At 41.4% G+C, this 21,522-nt stretch overlaps 1 protein-coding gene across 2 annotated transcripts; it reads left to right on the top strand.

Moving 5' to 3' along the window:
* The first annotated feature begins 237 nt into the window (after positions 1–237).
* Positions 238–10,761, top strand: plek (pleckstrin). 2 transcript variants are annotated; one of them, XM_061837750.1, is made up of 9 exons: positions 238–419; positions 2,032–2,187; positions 2,256–2,437; positions 3,496–3,587; positions 3,686–3,870; positions 5,471–5,575; positions 5,674–5,757; positions 7,145–7,214; positions 7,296–10,710. In XM_061837750.1, the coding sequence occupies exons 1-9, from the start codon at positions 378–380 to the stop codon at positions 7,433–7,435; spliced, it is 1,056 nt and encodes a 351-aa protein (XP_061693734.1). In that variant the 5' UTR covers positions 238–377; the 3' UTR covers positions 7,436–10,710. The 2 variants fall into 2 exon arrangements, with proteins under 2 accessions (XP_061693734.1, XP_061693735.1); XM_061837751.1 differs by lacking the exon at positions 238–419 and adding an exon at positions 476–1,211 and having other exon boundaries at positions 7,296–10,761.
* Positions 10,762–21,522: the final 10,761 nt, after the last annotated feature.

The following is a 21,522-nucleotide window of genomic DNA, read 5'->3' as shown; positions in this document are numbered from 1 at the left end:
GAAGAGACTCTTGACACTATAGAGTCGAAGAGTTCAAAAGTTGGATTATATAGTAGCAAGGCATAAATGCACATGATATGAAAGGGAAATAGTACAACATAGATAAGCGCCATTTGTAAAATGAGTCATGCTCCCAAAAAAATGTCAAAAGCCAAGTCACATGTAGAAATGTCATCTGGTGATGCCACACAGAAAGAGGAAGTGGGCTCCTCTGTCACACATATACACCCTGTCAGTCACTTCCACCTTATTTGTCTCTTTGTGGTTTGGATCACAAGTAGGCAGCTGCATTAAAAAAAAAAATACAACAACAAAAAAAGTGAGTGCACCAACTCTGCTAAGAAGCACAGCGTTTGCAAAGAAGCAACAAACGACTGATGGAGCCACAACAGATCCGAGAGGGATACTTGGTGAAAAAGGTAAGAAGAGTGACTTCCTCGTATTGACGCGCACAGCTTGGCATGTACAGAAGAAGCCTCCGTATAATTCAATGTGAAGGCAACTGTCAAATAATTACTGGAGGCTACCACACGTGAGCAGTCTCCGTGAAGCAGAACGTGGCTCAAGGCAATTTTTGTTCCTTCTGTTCCGGAGTAACAGTCAACAATTATACATTTGGAATCACGAGGCAGCGTGTGTTTAGTTTTATGCGCGAGAGCCTTCAGTCAAAAGATCTTCTAGATTGGAACTGGTGCGTTTGCTTTGTACAATCTCTTCTTATTACAGGATGAAAATGAGAGAAACACAACTCTTAATGTACAACGGAATATTGGCCATAGCGAGTTGAACGAGCAACAAAGAGGAAATAGAACACAGACATTGTTAATTGTAACTATAATCAAATTTCCATCCATCCATCCATTATCTACCGCTTTTCTGTATGGTGTCGCGGGGGAATTAGCTTCAGCAGGGATACCCAGACTTCCCTTTCCCCAGCCATTTCTTACAGCTCTTCCGGAGTGATCCCGAGGCGTTCCCAAGTCAGCGTGTCCTGGGTCGTCCTCGGGGTCTCTTTCCGGTGGGACATGCAAATTAGATGCCCCAGCCACCTCATCTGGGTCCTCTCAACGCGAAGGAGTAGGGGCTCGACACCGAGCTTCTCACCCTATCTCTAAGGGAGAGCCCGGACACCCTGCGGAGGAAACTAATTTCAGCCGCTTGTATCCAGGGATCTTGTTCTTTCGGTCACGACCCACAGCTCATGCCCATAGGTGAGGGTAGGAATCATCAAATTTGATTTGGAAATTGTGTTTATCAAAATCAATACAATTCTTGCTTTGACGCAAAAACACTAAGTCATTCCAAAGAGCATGAAAAATGTTTAAATGGTGTAGTATATTTATATTGATTCTTCATGTGTGGTACGAGTGCTACTAGTGGTACACGAAAGATATACAAAAATATATGGTCAAGTTGTTGATATTAGAGTGACATGTTTTTTAATCCACTACAACAAATGTGTTAAGCACAGTTCAATGGGAGTAATTTAAGCAGGATATGGTCAAATGTACTGTTTTGGATTTGTTTTTCAGTATGTATTAATACAATACAATATTTCAACTTTTTGTTTTAAATTTTCTATTCTTAAATTCATTCTTCATGTTTAAACTGCATAATGTCGCCATGCCTTACAATGTACATACAGTACACTTTTGAGGAATAAAGCCTGTCTCATTTTGAGAAACACTTAGGTCCAGTATTTTAATTCTGATCACCTTGGTGGTACTGGTGAGTGAAGTATTTTCATATGAAATTGTCGTCTAATAGAAAGATGAACCTGCTAAATGCGGATCAAATTGACTCCATCTTGTGGTAGCTACTCAAAATTCTAAAGGATTCTTGCTGTGACACAAAACAATGTCATTTTGGAAAGTTTGAGAGAGATGTTGAAAATAGGGAAGTGGTTGAGTGATGACAGAACTGCTCAACGTGGACTTGAGTGATAAAGTCATCACCACTATTCTGACAGTTATGCACAAAAGACTTCAAATATTTATCTAATGATGCCATGCATGTCTCGGCGAATTGAAGCGCACTCTGTTGAACTACTGGACCGCCGTGTGGGCGGTGCTGTCTGAAGACGGGCTGGAATTCTACAAGAAGAAAACAGACCAGTCTCCCAAAGGGATGATCCCGCTGAAGGGGGCCACGCTCATCAGCCCTTGTCAGGACTGCGGCAACAGAACGGTACGTCCATGTCGAATACACTCCCTTGCGACAGAAATGCAAACGAGAGGGTTAATTTTATCCTTCAGTTGGTGTTCAAGATCGTGATGCACAAGAAGCAGGAGCATTTCTTCCAAGCGTCGCACGTGGAGGAAAGAGAATTGTGGGTGAAGGACATCAAGAGGGCCATTCAGTGCCTGCAAGGGGGCAAGAGGTTCGCCCGAAGGTCCACCAGACGCTCCATTCGCCTGACCGATGCGGTCAACCTGAAGTACGTTCCCCACACTTCACACACACCAAACCACAGAATTATTACAGCGGTGACTTGAGATACAAGCATAATTCTTTTCGTAAACATGCTCCTAACTCGGAACACTTGCATCTTAAATCATCTTTCCTCGATGAAATGAATGCAAGTGCCGTTAACCTGTTCTGGCCTCCACAAAAATTTCAACATTTTTTGGTAATGTGCTTTTTAACAAGGGAAAAATAATACAATATTGGAAATGATAAAAGAATCCAGTAATAACGCAATTAAATAGAATGTAATGTATTATCTTTTTTTTGCATAGTAATTTATGACTGCAATCCAATTCAGTGTGTTGCTTCTTCTGATGTGCCCACCTTGGCCACCAGGAGACACCATTGTGCAGACGCAAAAATAATAATAATAATAACAGCAGCAGCAACAACTTGGATTTTCTTACATGTCTTTCATGTAACCCAAGGCCTCTTTGGACAACGTGGAATACAACAAAACCGAGCAAACGACAAAAAACCTTTGAAATAATTGGGTTTTGAATTTTGGTTTAAAAGTGTCTACCGCTACTATTTTATTTGATTCAGTAAGACGCTTTAGTATTAGTCCTTTTTCATAGAGGAAAAAGAAAATGTCCGTGATTATTGTTGTATGTTACCATGTGCCGCTTCACTGCTTGAGTTGAAATATCCTTTGCTAAACATTAGCATGTCAATAGCATTTTACATTGTTTGTTAGCATTAGGCTAAGCTGGCCACTATTTGGTTGTTTGAAATAAAGACGTAATTCTCTGTTTTATGCTTGGTTTGGCAGTAAACTTCAATTGGGGGTGGCAATACTCTTTTTTTTCATGAATTGTTCAAGCTACTGCTTATGGTGACGTGAATTGAATTAACTTCATGAGCAATATAAATAAAGCGCATATATCTCGCAAGTTCAAGCAAAATGTTATTCAAATAATTGCTCATATCTTGAAAAACTCATACCTTGTGTGACTCGTATCTCAAGGCACCACTGTAAAGGGATTCTTTTACATTCTGTCCTACTAAATTCCATTTGGGGGCTGTTAGTGAGCTGTACACTGAGATGAGAGACCAGGATGAAGGTGTGAAAGAGTTGAAACTGGAACGAGAGAATCGAATCTTCAACCACTGCTTCACCGGTAACGTTGCTTTTTCTCGTGGTTCCATTTTTTTATCGATGCAAAGTTTCACTTTGAACTTCAGGCTTTTTCAAAACTTAAAAAAAAATAAATAAAAGGTAACACAGTGGTGGAGTGGCTCATTTCTAAGGGGAAAGCCAGGAACAGGCCCGAGGCGCTCATGTTAGCCACGGGGCTCCTGAACGAGGGGTTCTTGCAACCCGCCGGCGAGCTTTCGAAGGAGGGAACGATGAGCGGGGAGAAGTCCATCTTCCTGGATCAGACCGACGCTTTTTACTACTTTGTAAGTTGATGCCATTAAATAATTTATTTGGGCTTTGCTGAGGCCGAGATAAAAGCCCACCTTGAGAAATTATAGATAGCGGTATTCCATTTTGTCCAATCGTGGAGCGCTCCATGCGGTAAAAGTCTGTCTTTTGCGATCTGATCCAATCCAACAGGCGTGCCAAAACCTCGGTATTTATAAATGTAGTAATGCTTAATTTTTTTGCAATCAGTATGGTCAGCAGTGATGATCAAAGTGTGTGGTATTTGTGGTATTTGGGATACCCTTTAGTAATAAGTGAAAGAATACCTCCCCAGTACAGTTCAGTTGTATTTAAATATACATTCAATACATTTGCATTCAATATTAAAGAATAGTTTTTTAAAATGTTAATTTTGTGACAATTTATTAAACTTTTATGTGCTGTACACTTTAAGTAATTCATCAAGTACAGTTTTTTTTTCCTAGATTGAAACGCAGCTGTTAATCTTCAAACTGAGCATGTTGCAGTGGATTCCAAAAAATTAAGCATACTTTTCATGAATAAGATAACTCTTTATTAATGAAAGTTTATGCATTATTTGTGACTGTATTTGAATGGCGGCACGGTGGGCTCAGCTGGAAAGCATTGGCCTCACAGTTCTGAGCTCCCGGGTTCAATCCTGGACCCGCCTGTGTGGAGTTTGCATGTTCTCTCCGTGCCTGCGTGGGTTTTCTCCGGGCACTCCGGTTTCCTCCCACATTCCAAAAATATGCAACATTAATTGGACACTCTAAATTGCCCCAAGGTGTGATTGTGAGTGCGGCTCTTTGTCTCGATGTGCCCTACGATTGGCTGGCAGCTAGTTCAGGGTGTACCCCACCTCCTGCCCGTTGACAGCTGGGATGGGCTCCAGCACTCCCGTGACTCTTGTGAGGATAAGCAGCTAAGAAAATCGATGGATGGATCTATTTTAATGCTTGTCAGGATGGCAGTAAGTACTGTATTTAGGACTTTGTATAAAGGGTTTGAGAAGCACAGGTCGAAGGAGTGAGCGGAATATCTAGACCTTTATTTGGGGGAGCGTGAGTCGTGAGAGCAAGGTGATCTTTCCGAGACCAAAAGTAAAGAAAACATTCTTGTAAGATGTAACTTATCATGTTTTCAGTAATAAGCATTCACATTACAGTGAGAAAAGCCAGTAAAGCAATACTGACTTTGAGACTTTGCCCAAGATTTTGTCATTCATAAATACACTCATATCGTCATTTTGATTACGTAATTATAGTAGGTTGGTGTGTTTGGAAAGACACAGTGTAATGTATAATTCATTCAATGTTTTTACATTTGAAAGTTATACATGCTTGCAAAAATGATTCCACTGTTATATGGTTTTAAATGTAACAATTTTGTTATTTTGAAACTCTCAGGACATTGAATCAATCACAACTGGTCTATTATGGGTCTCCAGAACAGTCCAGTTACTTCAGCATGATGAAAGTGGTGCAATACACTTCTGCAAACTGCAACCACAGTTATGAACATATTTCACGGTGCAATCCTGTACATTTTTCGGCTGCAGCTCCCAGATTGAGTAATTGTCCCTCACCTTGTGGCATGTGTGACGTTGTTTGGCAGGCTGACAGTGGCTTCTTCTGTGAAGGCTACTCCAGTGATGAGGACACTCTTATCAAGGAAGAGTTCAGAGGGAATATCGTGAAACAAGGATGCTTGCTGAAACAGGTAAGTTCAGGAAAATGATCTAATCGGGCATTCATTTGAGTCTTAAAAACCACTTGGTCGGATAAAGATTCATATTTTAATTGCTCCAACATTCACAGGGCCACAAGAGAAAAAACTGGAAAGTGCGGAAATTCATTTTGAGGCATAACCCTGCCTATATGCATTATTATGATCCCACCAAGGTAATTACGACATTTGCCCTTAATTTTTTTTTACCTTCCCCTAATAGTTGCCGGGTGTGTTTCCAAACTTTTTGGGAGGTAAAATCAAGTACAACCGCCCCTTGAGGTATGTGTTTAATTTTTTTCTGTGACCACACTCGTAAATCAAAATACTTGTTCACCAAATCATCTTTTCCCAATAAAATGAACTGAAGTGCCATTAATCTTTTCCAGGCTCCCCCTCAAAAAAAAAAACTATTACTCTAGAGCATTAACCACTCTAAAATCATGCAGTAGCAACATAACTAATAGAAAAATAAAATAGAATGTAAAAAAATTATCAGCCTGTGCAGCATGATTTAATTCATCAACTCAATTCATTGTGTTGCTCCTTTGGTGTGGCCACCTTGGCCACCAGGGGTAGTATAACACAGTCCTACAGAACAAAAATGAGGAGTCACCATGACTCTCAGTGAACCACTAAGGTGCAACAGTATTTGGTGCAGAGTATTAAGATTACTCTGCACTGTCTGCCTCTATGACTGTGATTATTATTATATTGTCTTTCCACATCCGTTGGTCCAATGCTTGTGTCAAAAAATGTTACATAAAGCCTTGTAACACTGTGTAAATCGATGCTAATCCATAGCCCATCTGTTGCTTTTTATTCCTAATGTGTAAGCATTAAGTTAACATAGGCCTACCGCGAACAACGTTGTTTGTTTTTAATGCACAACATTGAATGGACTTTTTAACATTTCATTTTAGTTCGACACTGTATTTCAATTGTGAGATGTTTCAAACAGCTTCAACCCCTTTTTGTGAAATGTTCACTTTCTGCCAAACGCCTGCTTATTTTTAAGTGAGTTGAGTTTGCTGCTACCATGCAGGATTTATATTTGTGCTGGCAGGTCGTGTTAGTCACTCGTAACTCAATGCACTACTGTATTTTAAATTGTAAAAAAATACAACACACTCGATAAATATGGTAAAGTATAAAATATCCATCCATTGTTTTTTTGAGCCGCTTATCCTCACAAGGGTCGCAGGGAGTGCTGGAGCCTATCCCCAGCTGTCAACAGGCAGGAGGCGGGGTATACCCTGAACCCGGGACCTCAAAACTCTGATGCCAATGCCCTTTCGATGTGCCCTGCGATTGGCTGGCAACCAGTTCAGGGTGTACCCAGCCTCCTACCCGTTGACAGCTGGGATAGGCTCCAGCACTCCCCACGACCCTCGTGAGGATAAGCGGCAAAGAAAATGGATGCGGTTTTGCACACAAACAGGCCTCGCTCTCTTCTGCAGTTGATGAAATGATCACCCCGGCCACTATTTTTTGACATAAGCAACACCGGCTTTTAAATACTGTAATCAACAAGGGTGACAAAAACAAAAACTTCCAATTTAGGGTGACGATCCCCTGGGTTCCATCCATCTGCGAGGTTCTGTGGTCACAGCTGTGGATTTCGTGCCTGACGGTGGGTGAGAAGCAGGTGTTCTTGTTCTTCTTCCTCTTTCATTTTTTCCAACTCAACCTCGCTTGCTTCCTGTGACGACAGCCAAAAGGTACGACGTGGACGGCAACCTCTTTGAGATCATCACATCGGATGAAACGCATTACTTCCTGCAGGCGGCCACTGCCGAAGAGAGAAAGGAGTGGATCGAAGCCGTGCAGGAGGTGTCCAAAACCGGGAAGTAAAATTGATCCGCAGTCTCTAGTTAATGGGTGCACTTGCTCAAGAGCAAGTGAGAAAACATCAGTATTTTCACACTTACTCACTATAGAAGCATATGCAACTAAAAAATGTTATTCATTTCATATGAAAATTGTTGTCATAGGAGCACTTCCGGCCACATATTTAGTTTCTTTAACGTTCATCAAGTTAAAGATAGTTCCTTGTCATATAAACACGTGCATGCATTCTCACAGTTCCTGGTTGGAGATGTGGGAGTTGAGTAACGCTTCAGCATCTGCTGCTCAGTTTATATTTGTCATTAAATGGTGCTTGAGCTTCTCTGTAGTAAATATATTTAATATTTCCATGGAATAAATCTATGCTTTGGGGGGGGGGGGGCAATGTCTGTTTTAGTAATAACTAAATTCAGCACGTTTTGATGAGCTGTAGTCTTGTGTCAAAATTTGTACTTGTTCAATTACAATGAATGGCAATGCCGCTCTTATTAAAAAAGAAAATCTATAACCGAAAATGTGTGCCCTGCGATTGGCTGGCACCCAGTTCAGGGTGTACCCCGCATCCTGCCCGTTGACAGCTGGGATACGCCCGTGTGAGGATAAGCGGCAAAGAAAATGGATGGATGGATAACTGGAAATGTAATGGTCTACGCTAACCCAATATGAATAACCTCTTAGTTACTAGTTTTTGGTCCATAACTGAGAATTGTGCAGACAAGAAGGGCAATTATGGACAGTTCAATAAATGTGCAATAATAATATTGTTGTTTTCTGCCCTCAAAGCCTTCTGCGTTTCCCCCTTTTAACACAGGTGGGCGCCACGGTTCCTCTCAATAATGTCGAGCATAGTGGAATCGTGCTCGTCATTTTGAATGGCTCCATGCAGTCGTGTTTCAAAACCTTTATTGAGCCAATTCACATATTTTAAACTGGGGGGGAACTAAACACAAATGGCACACTATAGACAAACGCCTGAAAAATTAGATATAGTACAGTATACAGCACTGGAATAATGGTGACCATCGCAATTCACGCACACACACACACACAAAATGTGCTTACTCATTATAAAATCTGGCCTGTTAAATTGAACACAAAGCCATCGCTCTGTTGTATGAAAGGAGCAGATAAATACACGGGTAAATTGTACCGTCTGCCATCTGTTCTCAGACAATGTGTCGCTTACATACTGTACATTACTGGTAGTAAATAGTTATGGGACCAATTCTTAAATTGCTTAATAATTTACTGTAGCTCACCTGATGACCTCTCATCATGAGACAGTGATTGGGAGTCTTTGATGTTCAGTTCTGTTTTGTTTTGTCAGGAGGGCTAATATGTTGTTAGGCTGCTGTTATTATTGAATTAATGAACGCATGAAGCATCAAAACCTGGGGTCTTCATATATTATGAATTTAAATATACAACACAATGGCTCACAAATGAGTGCTGATGCCTGCATAATTATACAGGTATACCATATGATGTCTGTGAACACCCAATAGAGTTAAATTAATGCAACACAAAGGTGTCATTCCATCAATAATGTAGACCACTAAAAGAGGCGAGCCAGGGGTTGCCATAGCAATGAGAACAGCATTGTTTTCCCAGCAGTCCAGTACGGTACCCTTGTCAATTGAAATTGTTATTTTGTTGGGGGCTCATAATGCATGCATTTCCACTCTGTCAGGTAAAAAGGAAAAAACTTTGGAGGAGGTGTTTGTATTGAATATATTTATTTCGAGTGGAAAGGGTTAATTACTGTATATTCTCTCAGCATCTTCGGGAGGGAAAAAAAAACAAGACCAGCTTTGTTTAAATGTCAAGAATAATGGCAAATGCAGATCTCTTACTAACCACACCATTATTTTTTTCCACCTTTTTACAAGCTTGGATTTTATAGTTTCCTCTTTACATTTAATAATGTTTTGTGGATTCATTTTGGATAGATTCTTTTTTTTTATGACTTAGCTATGACCTTTGTCATATAGCATCATCCTGTATGTTGTACTCTTTAACAGCCAGGTAATGCATTCTATTTTTCCTCAGTTGCTTCAAGAAATGATTATTCAACAATTAATTCTACAGCCAAAAGCATACTTAATAATCAAATGGGCTAAGTTGTTTACATGCTCACCGCTTAACACATTTGCACAGGCTTGTGGAACACATGAAACAGTGTTTTATATACACGCAAAAAAAGTGACCGTTTTGGGAGTATTTTGGAAGAATACAAACTTCTGAGCAGAGAGGCCACTTGTTGATTTGAGCGCTAGGCCGTTTAAATTTGGGAAGGAGGGCGGATAGGGCACACCCGACAGTAGAACATCTACGGGCCATGAGAAGGGAGCCACAACGCCAAGGATCCATTCAGCCCCGGGGGGCACCACCATGCAATTTAGTGCAAACCCACCTCCTCGCCTGTTACTATGACCGCCAGATCCCCGAATGGCGTCTGGAAGCCTCTTCAAAGGCTCTCTGAGTGTCACACACATCCCCCAAAAAATCGAAATGAAAATTAATCCACACAAGGGCTAATAAAATTAAACTTCTGTGACCTTCATGTCCCTCCGTGATGCCTGCTGGATGCCTTGTGGAGTCTGGACTGTTGCTGAGCAGCAGCGAAAAGTTCCTAAATGAATCCATTCAAGTCTTTCAATTTGTAGTGGAGAAGAAGGCATCTTAAAATAATTCTCCCACTGTCATTTGAAAAAGGTCACACAGCGAGCGACAGAGAAATCCACGCAGACGTGCTCTCATACAAAAGTTGGCCTGCGGCTTCCCACAGGATAAAAATTGATTTAACTCTGCTGAATGTCCTCCACGAGAAGTCGGTTAATGCAAACATAGACGGAGAGACAAATGAAGATGGCAATATCTTCCCAGAAGGAAGAGAAACAAAAACAAGATCCTCCAATAGTACCTTTAGATGAGATTTGGAAGAAATAAACTTCATCTTGCCTCAGTGCAGCTTTGAATTAGATCATAAAATTTTTATAAAATGTTCCCTTTTCTGTCTATATTGACCTGTCATAACTAATCCAATAAATTCGGAAGTCACCGACAAAAAGAGTACATTACCTGACCTACAATGCAGTGAGCGAACTTGGAACGCATTGGAAAATATTTTTTTTTACATTTGCCACATCTTGGAACCATTATCCTTCAAAAACAATACGTTTCCTGCATGGTGGAACGGGGAAAGAGATTTTAAAGGGAAATTCCAGTGGTTTGCATGAACAATGTTTTTTTTGAGAGGATTTTTATCGGCAATTACGAATTTTCAGGGGCGCTGCCATTTTCGCGAGTCACATGACCTACATGGGCGGATGTGACGTGTTACGTGCCGTTACAAAGCTCGATTACATGGAACACGATTATGCCCAGCGCTGATTTCTCGGATTTATCCTCATCTGATGAAGAAATAGCAATATGGAAGACGGTGTCATGATCCTGCCGCTTCAGCACGAGCTGAGCGGGTGCCCGCGCGGCTGCGCTAATCGGGAGGCACACACCTGCGCCTCTTGCGGGCTGATCATCCCCTGTATATATAGGACCCGGTGACGACTGGTCCTCCGCCAGTTCGTTGAGCTTTATGTCCCGTTCCAGCACTCTCGTATTTCTGAGTGAACCTGTGTGTACCGACCTCCGTCCGTTCTCTGACCAACCTTGTAAGCCTGACTCCTTGATACTTCTGCCTGCGTTGATTGTTTCCCCGTGTACCGACTCCTGCCTGTCCGCTCATCTGTTCTCTTCGCCCGACGTCACAACTACCGCTGCTGCACCGGACTGCCTGCTCGATCCCCGACCTCTGCATACAATAAACGTGTCTTTTCTTGAACTACCTTGCGTCTTCCGAGTTCCTGCATTTGGGTCCTACTCCCGTTCCGATGGGACGTGACAGACGGAGGAAAACTTCCATACAGATTTGAACCTGTGGCTTTAAATAATGTAGAATTTTGAGATGGCTCTTCGGACAGGAATGACAAGGAGTCTGACTACTTGGCCGGCGCGCGGGACATTAACTGCGTAAACAAAGACTCGGTTACATTCCTACACAATCATGGACAGCGCTGATTTCTTGGATTTATCCTCATCTGATGAAGAACGCGAGTCGGCCAATGCGCGGGACACACCATTCGTCCATCCTATCGATTTTGAAGTGCGTTTAGGCCAGCCAGCGGAGGACTGCATTGAGGACACTCCTCGTGGCCATGAAGGATGGTAGAACCCATTGTCATGTGCAAGGCTGGAGCACGGCCAAGGAGGGCGTGGCTTGGCCACCACTCCCAGCGGTTTCATCTATTACACCTGTCACCGGTCACAGCTGCTTCACATGAGGCAGTGTGATGTGGTGTATTTAAGTTGGAGTTTGGTCACTGGCAGTTGCCAGTTCGTTGAGTATGCTCTATCGCAACATGGGTTACCACGCTGGGTTACCATGGCCACTGCGCCATGATAGTCCAGTCACGCTTTTGTTATGCTCGTTAGTTGACTCATAGTTATCGGACCTTGTTTGTGGATCCTGCCTTCTTGGACTATGTTGTCGTGCACAACATTCATTTACAATAAACCCACCGAACATCATGTCCTCGTGGTGGAGTCCTGCACTTGGGTCCGCCCGTGCACCACTGGTTCGTGACACCCATCAGTGAAAGGGAGGCCTCATATTGTGGGAAAGGTTATTTTAGCCAACATGGTGGCCGGGGTACAAGTGATAATGAAATTATCTTTGGCTTGGTGAAAGTTAATACTACCTCCACAACAGCGGCACGGTAGCTCAGCTGGTATAGTGTTGGCCTTCCAGTTCTGAGGACCCAGGTTTGATTTTTGGGTTTATTTTTTTGTGGAGTTTTGTGTGTGTATGTGTGTATGTGTTTATGTGTGTGTGTGTGCGTGTGTGTGTGTGTGTTGTGTGTGTGTGTGTGTGTGGTGTGTGTGTGTGTGTGGTGTGTGTGTGTGTGGTGTAGAATTGTGCCTGCATAGGTTTTCTCCGGCACTCCGGTTTCCGATCCTTAAATGATTCTTTTTTTCCACTGGGTAGAACATCCCACCGAACATTTCTCGCATTAGTTCTATCCGAATTATGGCAAAATCTAGCGATACAGTTGGGCATTTTATCGTGTCCGATCGTGGTGGTAACGCATATGAAGATGCTACAAACCGGCAAGGATTTCTTTGTTACGCGCCTATCACGTCACATCCGGGCACGTAGGTTACGTGACTCGCCAAAATGGCAGCGCCCATGAAAATTTGTAGTTGTCGATTAAACATCTTCTAAAAACACCATTAAATGGGAGAGGATTAACATCACATTGTCAAGGTACAGTACATATGACATGTCCTATTGGATACATTGTTAATCCAAACCACCGGAATTTCCCTTTAAAAAATAGGTTGACTGGGTTGATGAGTGCTAATTACAGCATAATAGTAGTACTTGAAATGTGCAGTGGTTTTAAAATGTCGACACATCTCTGCTTCCGTACCAGTTTTTGTGGTGCAAAAGAATAAGATATAAATCATTTTAAAACATTTTCCATCATTAATTCGACCCATAACCTGTGCAACTTGATAGGGGGAAATAAAAATATACAGCTGTAATATTGTGGTTGCACAACTGTGCAAACTCTTGTGTAACCGGGGATGTGACTGTGTTTAGAATCAAACAATCCCATTAAACTCATGCTAAATGGGAGTCAATATGCAGGTCCGTTTCAAGTGCCCCCATAATTAACTCCAAATAATGTTATGATGTTCTATCAGGAGTGGCACGGTGGTTGCATGCTGTCCCTGTTCCTGCATGGGTTTTGTCCAGGTATACCCGGGTATCCGGGTAGAGTTCCTATAAACGGAAATGTCTTGTTCTTTGTTCTTGTTGCTTTGTTGTGGCAGCACCGATTGCTGGAGAAAAATTGCTTGTGTGTTTTTACACACTTGGCCAGTAAAGATGATTCTGATTCTGATATTCAGGTTTTCTCCCACACCCCAAGAACATGCATGCTAGGGTGATTGAAGACTAAATTGCCCGTGGGTGGGAATGTAAGCTTGAGTGGTTGTTTGTTTATAAGTGCCTTGCAATTGGTTGGGAACCATTTCAAATAGTCCTCACCCAAAGATAGCTCGAAAAGGCTCCAGTACGCATGCAACACTAGTGAGGATAAGAGGTACCTAAAATGGTTGGAGTATGTTTTATTAGGGTTTTCATGACTTTCATTTATTTTGTTTGTTTGTTTGTTTGGTTGGTTGTTTTCCAGCAGAATCATGATCTGTGCTCATACTGACTGATTTTTTTTTTTTCCATCCATCTTGTCCAACACCCCAATTCCATTTTTAGAAAAACAGTCCAAAGAATGATTCTGCCTCTTATTTTTCTTCGTACGGGTATGTAGGTACGGTGTTCTTTTTTGATGTTCGGAATTACCATCTAAAGTTTAACTTTGATTCAATCGCGGGAAAAAAAATTCCTGAGCACATGGGACAATGTTCCATTTCATTCGAGCCATCTCTAATTAAAGCTCAAGTGTCATGCCTATAAACATTCTAAAATAGATATTGTAATGAAAAATACATATAGTATTATTCACTTCAATGTCCATACGAAAAAATAAATATGAGCGGAGAGCGCATCATCCATGCGCAAATTTGCGGAAGTGTCATTCGACATCCAAATGGTCACCATGTTGCCTGCAACGTCTGTTGATGACGTCAAGCCGGGCCATTCACAGAGGAACAACAGAGATTTTCTGATTTTTCCGAAGCCCCTTCTGCCACGGAAGCTGTTTTCAAAGAAAACATCTCACAATCGAGTGAAATGACCTGGGCAATATTACCCTCCCATGTCGAACCATATTTTGATGATATACGATCACTTCTAACTAACAAAAGACTCCCCGACAGTATGTAGCGTACTCAGGAGAACCCATTCCAGGGAGGAAGCTCCTTTCTCGTCCCACATGTGGTCAAACCACCTACGGTGAGCCCGACGTGGAAGCTTTCGCCGGTGAGTGCACATCGACACATTTAGCACCCCTGTCTTATGTACGCGGATCTTTTGTTACATTATGAGAGAAAGATTATGTGGTCGGCATTTTGGCAAACACGAAGGAACAAAGAGCTACCTTTCAGCAGGTAAAACTAGTATAAACATGAGAGCCACCTGAGTAGGCGTCTACTACTAACGTCACTTCCTGCTTATTCTCCAAAACAAATCCATCGAGACGATTTTCATGGCGGGAGTGACAAAAAGCCATAGACGTTAAAAACATGTTGTGTGGTGAAAAAACACATGGGTCCATTTTTTCATTAATAACATACTAAAAATCATGCATTTCATGACAGTGGACCTTTAAGCTCCAATTACTAATTAATTAATGGGATTTCTTCTTCAGACAAAAAGGATATGCAATTCTTTGAAATCTGAAGCGCACTTAAAAATGGTTAGCATGGTTTAAAGCAGTGATACCCAAACAGTGTGCCGGGTACATTAGTGTGCCGTGAGCGCTCTTCGGGTGTGCCGTGGGAAGTTATCCAATTTTATGTAAAACACTTATTCCAAAAATAATGTATCTTTATTCATCTCTTTATGCCAGTGAGGCACAATGACAGACAAAACAAAAAAATGCTCTTCTATTAGATGTCAGGAAGTACACATGGTAATTAATTGATCTATTTTTGGTGACATTTACTTTTGTCGGTGTGCCGCGGGATTTTTCAATTGTAAAATATGTACCTTGGCTCTATAAAGGTTGGAAATCACTGGTTTAAAGGATAGATTTGCTCATACTAGATTTGGGTTTATGTGTCTGATCGTAAGCAGCATTTCGAGTTTGACAATTTATCAATGAAATATGGCAAAAATGGAAGAGCCTTAAAACGTGGTCATGCCATATTTTCCTCAGTCTACCTTAATACTGTTTAAAAATGAATGAGTCATCTCCATCTTCTTTCATCTTGTCTGCAATAGCTTCTCATTAGCACAACGGATTAATGGCCATTGCAAACACTGCATGATAACTGTTCTGTATTTCTGCCACTGCTGGAGCGAGTTAGAGGCATTGATATTAGCAGGCATCTTGTTAGCACATAAATCACAAACACATCGTTGCAGTGTCACCATGACGACTGTGACAGGCGGCCATCAGCATTCCAGCCTCATCCTGACAATGTTTATCAACATACAAACGCAGACTGTTTTGAAGAGTAGGTTGCGGTGCCAGGGCTGGCAACATTCATCCACCGTCAATGAACAATTTCTTCCATTACAATGAAATGGCAAGATCAGTAACGCACCATTAAGTTGAGTTCCCAACTGCCGATCGAGGCCACAGAAGAACAACACCAAGAAAGCTCGGTAAATTAGGTGCAGTCATGTTTTGTTTTCATATTTTAAGTGTTTGCAGGTTATTGGGACAGCAAATGTCTATCTGATGGAGTCATCTTAAGTGGATGATGCAGCTGTCGACTAATTCATGTTTTTGCAAAATAAGCTACATTATACTTGATAAACTGAGCTTATACAATTCCTTTTATACATTCATATGAAAGCGATTCAAACGTAGACGTTTGACGCTATAGCCGCAGTTTAAAAATAGCTTTTGGGGGAAGGACATCACTGTAGTGCATTAAGTAACGCGCACACAACGCTTGATAAATGGTCGGTTGTTCATTCAACCTGTTAAAAGGCACATTGATTAAAATGCCCTATTGTGAGCACAAGGGCAGAAATGCACAGGTGATCATTATTCATGAGCGCCCAACGATTTGCTGCCAAGCTGGTCGTGGGCAATGAGACCGCGAGGATGCAAACAGTTATTCAAGAAGAGGGCAGTCCCCTCATCAATCAATTCATCACATGCTGGCTGGACTCTACAAGACAACATCTGATGAGAAGAGAGAGAAGGAGAAGTGCTTGTTTATGTGCATCTTGAGTAGATTCTCAGTGAGCTCCGAGACGTCCCAACATACTACAAATGGGAGTGTGTCGTTTCTTTGTTTTTTTTTTTTGTTTTTACATAATCCAAAGCTTATACAATACAAGCACATTTCAGCTGCAGGTCTATTCACGCCACTTTCTGCTTGGTAAAATTAGATGCAACATGTTTGTATTATTTACTTTAAAGTTCAAGTGTCATCCCTATAAACATTCTAAAATAGACGTTGTAATGAAAAATACATATAACATTATTCACTTCAATGTCGATACAAAAAAATAAATGTGAGCGGAGAGCGCATCATCCATGCGCAAATTTGCGGAAGTGTCATTCGACATCCAAGTGTTCGCCATATTGGCTGCATCTCCTGCCCGTGACGTCACCCCGGACATTCGCCATTGAAAACGGGCTGTGCCCCCTTCAGACACCGAAGCTTTTTTCGAAGAAGAGAACACCTCACAACCGAGTGAAGTTACCGGGGCAATATTATCCTATTGTTTCAAGCCATATTTAGATGATATGCGGATCACGGCCAAACCACCTCCCCGACTGATCCTCCGCCGCGTGATAAATGCCCACTTGCACGGCGGAGATGAGCCACGCGGCCCGGCGCCGCGACCAGCCACCCCGGCCGACAAGGCCAGTAGCCGGTTCCGCCTTGTCGTTAAGGCCGGTAGCGATCCACAAGGCCTGCAGAAGTTGCCCTTCAGCGGCTGCTGCACGGAAGCCTTCCGATGCGCACATCGACACATTTAGCACCCCTGATTTACGGATTACCACCCCACCCACCAACTATTGTTTTTTTTTTTAGTAGCTGTATACACACCTACCTGTCATTTGGAACCCACGAAGCTCTCGTCCTTTGCACCTGTGCAATCCATTTTTCATGACGAACCGGGTCTCTTGGAAACTTATGAAAGGTAAATCCATCCTCCCGAGTGTTCGATCAATATCCAGCAATGCAACGAGCCGGCATTTTACTGAACATGGAGGAACAACGAGCTACCTTCCCGCAGGTAAAACTAATAGAAACAAACGATTCCGCTTGAGGGCGCTCCTGCCCCGTACGTCACTTCCTGCTTCTTCTCGAAAACAAATTCCTTGAGAGGATTTTCATGGCAGGAGTTACAAAAAGGCATATACATCAAAATCATATTTTGTGGTGAAAAAAGTAATGGGTCCATACCGGCTTCTTTCATAAGTAACATAATAAAAATCATGCATTTCATGATAGTGGCCCTTTAAATATTGCAGGTTTTATCCTGAGCAACTAAGACCCTTTCTTGCGTAATGGTAAGTTGAATTTCCGGTCCAGTGGTTATCACAAACATTTCTAATAGCTGCTCCTTTTATGGTGACATCATACACACAAACACTCTCAGAGACCAATAGTCAAAGATATAAGAAAAACAGTCGATGTTAATGTTTTAGATGCTGGCCAGAACGATGTGGCTCCATGCCCAAGGCCATCTTAAATCGCCTTTTAGCCAGAAGGCCTTGTCTGCTCCATTTGCTGCTTTTTCAGCATACAACATGCCCTCTTCTTGCTCAAATAAAACCTGTTCGAATGTCAACAACTTTCACGTCTTCAAACCTTCGCTAACAAAAGTATTTTACCGCATTTTTTAGGAAAAAGATGAAACGTTTTAGAAACTATTAGCAGTGGAACGAGCCAATTGATGACAGCAAATCCGTGTTAGTGTCAAATGCGCTTTCCCTGGGGAAAATCATTGCGGAGTTTATGCTCTAATAAAAGCATGAAGTCTTTCAGTGGAATGAATAAACAGTTTAAACAAGTTGGAGACAAGAAAACATATGAGAGCAGACATTTCTCAAGATCTTTTAATTGTTGTCCGCTGTGCTTGAGATGGAGTAATATCATCTAGTACTTATTCCGAAATAAACACACACAAAGAAGAAAATGCACAAACTCTCTTCTCTGACCATTTAATATGCATTAATGTAAGGTTATACTTTATCTGGGGCCTGTGGAGAAGTAATCTCGACACTACATTTTGGGGAGCTACTTAAAAATTCAGTCATTAAAATACTGATGCAAGAAAAATGAGTTGCAGTAAAGCATTACAGCATTTGTCATTTGTCCACACGCATACACACACACGCAAATATAACGTTGAGTCAATAACTCCGATTTATGGACAAAACCAGTAGACGAGCTGACAATTTCACGGTCTAGTGAGTTTGGGCTCCTGTTTGTACTCGGTGTGAAACAAGTTAAAGAACAAATTAAGTGCAAATATTTCTGCTCAAGTTATGAAATGCATATTAAAAGTCATGCTCTTCATGACTTAGTTGTCTATTTTTTTTTTTTTTTTTTTTGCTACAAAGTACAATGTTCTGCTTTTAAATGAAGGCAAACTACAGAGAGGTGCATATCTGTCCAACAGCAGCAATAGAAGAATGAAAGTTGTACAACTTAAAAAATGTAAAAATGATTAAAATGTTAAAAAAAAGCTCTGTTTGTTGTCAATTGAATTGTCGAAGAACTCGTGTTTGTCTTTAAATGCGTCCATAACTGTGCAAGATATACGTTGCATTGCGTCCATGCTGATTGGTGTCATGGGGAAATGTACAGTTGGTGCTCGTTTGTATGGTCACGTTGCGGTTGATATGTGGGGAGATGATTGGGTCTTGCGCACGTGGTCTCGCGTTGTTTCGAGGTTGCGCGCACTCTTTATGTCCGGTTGATGCTTCCGTGTGGTCAGTTCCAAACTTGCAAGTTGACGAGACAGTGCCATAGCTAGCGAGCTTCCGTGAAGACAGTTTTGTGTGATTGATGAACGAGAACCGATATGAGACGAGACAGTAACGAGGTATTTTTCGTCCATATTGTTTTACCACGTTAATTTTTTTCTTTTATCTAAATAGCTTGAGTTGCCATTATTTTTTGGTACAGTTTTCACAGTTCCAATGACGTCACCACAGTCCTTAGACCAAAAAGTAAGTTTCTTTCGGCTCGTCCCGTTAGGGGTCACCACAGAGTAAGATCTCAGATGAAGGCTCATATTTGTTGGCGCAGTTTTTACACTGGATGCCCTTCCTGACACAACCCATATTGGCGAGTAGAGGCCCCAGTAAGATACAAATTCACAACCCCTGGTTTACCAAACCAATGTTCGAACCACTGAGCTACGGGCCCTCTTTCACAGTCCTTCAACCAATTAGATAAATTAATGATAGAAAAAAAACTTCATGTTTCACCTATCACCTGTGTTCTCTGACCTCTATGACACACAAGCTGGCGTAATTGGAAACCCATCTTCATTAAACCTGTTCAAGAAAACTTTTGTTGTGCCTGCGGAGGGAATTACAGTGTCAGCACTTATCTGACTAGAAAAAGTGAAAATGACTGGTGAATGACAAAAAGAACGCCGACAGACGTCTTATTTGATTGGAGCCAATGATATCTACAGGAATAGTTTTCAAATTCTGATGTGGTGAAGTTTAATTAACGATATCATTCGTGTTTTGACAACAATGAAAATGTTCCTCATGGATGCTATAAAAGTGAGTGCTAAAATCTTTCTCAGCATCCAAAACACGTTTATAGGAGTCAGACAAAATTTAAAACTATATTGATGTGAATCAATATTATTCTTGTTATTTTCTGTTTCAAGCAGCAGACACTGTCGAAATGGATAGGTTTCCAATTACGCCATCTTGTATGTCATAGAGGTCAGAGAACACAGGTAATAGGTGAAGCGTGAAGTTTTTGTCAATCATTAATTTATCCAATTTGTCTAAGGGTGGTGGTGACATAATTGGAAACTTATCAATTCCTATTAGAATGTGCCGTACAAAAATTGCAAATCTTCCAGTTGTCCACTTATACAGTATTCAACAATACAAACAATAGAAGATTAGTACAGCACATAGTGCGACAATATACTTCCATGATTTATTAACACAATAGTTACTCATATATGCTACAATAAAACATTAAAAAAATATATGAAAACAAATATTGTTGAAACAAAAATGTATTTTAACCCTCAAGCAAGGAATGAAACCTTTGTTTTTTTTGGGGGGTCATAGCAGCTCTCTAAGGGAACCCCCATCAACAATGTGGCTTGTGACAAAAGTGACCTTGACAGCCCTGGTTGAGGCTCAGTGAGCTGCAGGTTTGGAGCTGGCTGCCTGGTTGACAGATGATTGGTTGATTGGAAGTTCATGGAGGGAAAACTGGCAGTTGCTGATTGGTTGAGGTCAAAGTGGGTATATCTGGGGTGAGCAGGAATGTTGAAAAAATCTTGTGATAGTGATACATGATTTTTTTTTTATTTTGAATGTATAAGAGAGATTATTTAACCAGTATTTTCTTGTTTTTAGGAAATTTTTCAAGGGTTAGGGTTAGAGATTAAATCAATCACAACTACCTATTATTATTATTATTATTATTATTGTTCAATAATTGTTTTCAGATTTACATTTTCTAACATGTTCATTATTAACGTCATATTTTTCTCTTGTTTTTTGTCTTTTGTTTTTTTGGTGGTGTTTGTGAAATGTTTGTGTTTCACAATTTGTTATTGTTTCGCACTTCCAGGCAACTATATCTTCTTCTTCTTTTCCTTTCGGCTTGTCCCGTTAGGGGTCGCCACATCTTTTGCCATCTTAGCTTATCTCCTGCATCTTCCTCTTTAACCCCAACTGCCCTCATGTCTTCCCTCACCACATCCATAAACCTTCTCTTTGGTCTTCCTCTCGCTCTTTTGCCAGGCAGCTCCATCCTCAGCACCCTTCCACCAATATACTCACTCTCTCGCCTCTGAACATGTCCAAACCATCGAAGTCTGCTCTCTCGAATCTTGTCTCCAAAACATCCGACTTTGGCTGTCCCTCTAATGAGCTCATTTATAATCCTATCCAACCTGGTCACTCCGAGCGAGAACCTCAACATCTTCATTTCTGCCACCTCCAGTTCTCCTTTCTGTTGTTTCTTCAGTGCCACCGTCTCTAATCCGTACATCATGGCCAGCCTCACCACTGTTTTGTAAACTTTGCCCTTCATCCTAGCAGAGACTCTTCTGTCACATAACACACCAGACACCTTTCACCAGCTGTTCCAACCTGCTTGGACCCGTTTCTTCACTTCCTGACCACACTCTCCATTGCTCTGTATTGTTGACCCCAAGTATT

Source organism: Syngnathoides biaculeatus, chromosome 12 (assembly GCF_019802595.1).
Source record: "Syngnathoides biaculeatus isolate LvHL_M chromosome 12, ASM1980259v1, whole genome shotgun sequence".
Lineage (NCBI taxonomy): Eukaryota > Metazoa > Chordata > Actinopteri > Syngnathiformes > Syngnathidae > Syngnathoides > Syngnathoides biaculeatus.
The sequence above is the reverse complement of the archived record's forward strand: the minus strand, read 5'-3'. Positions and strand labels throughout refer to the sequence as shown.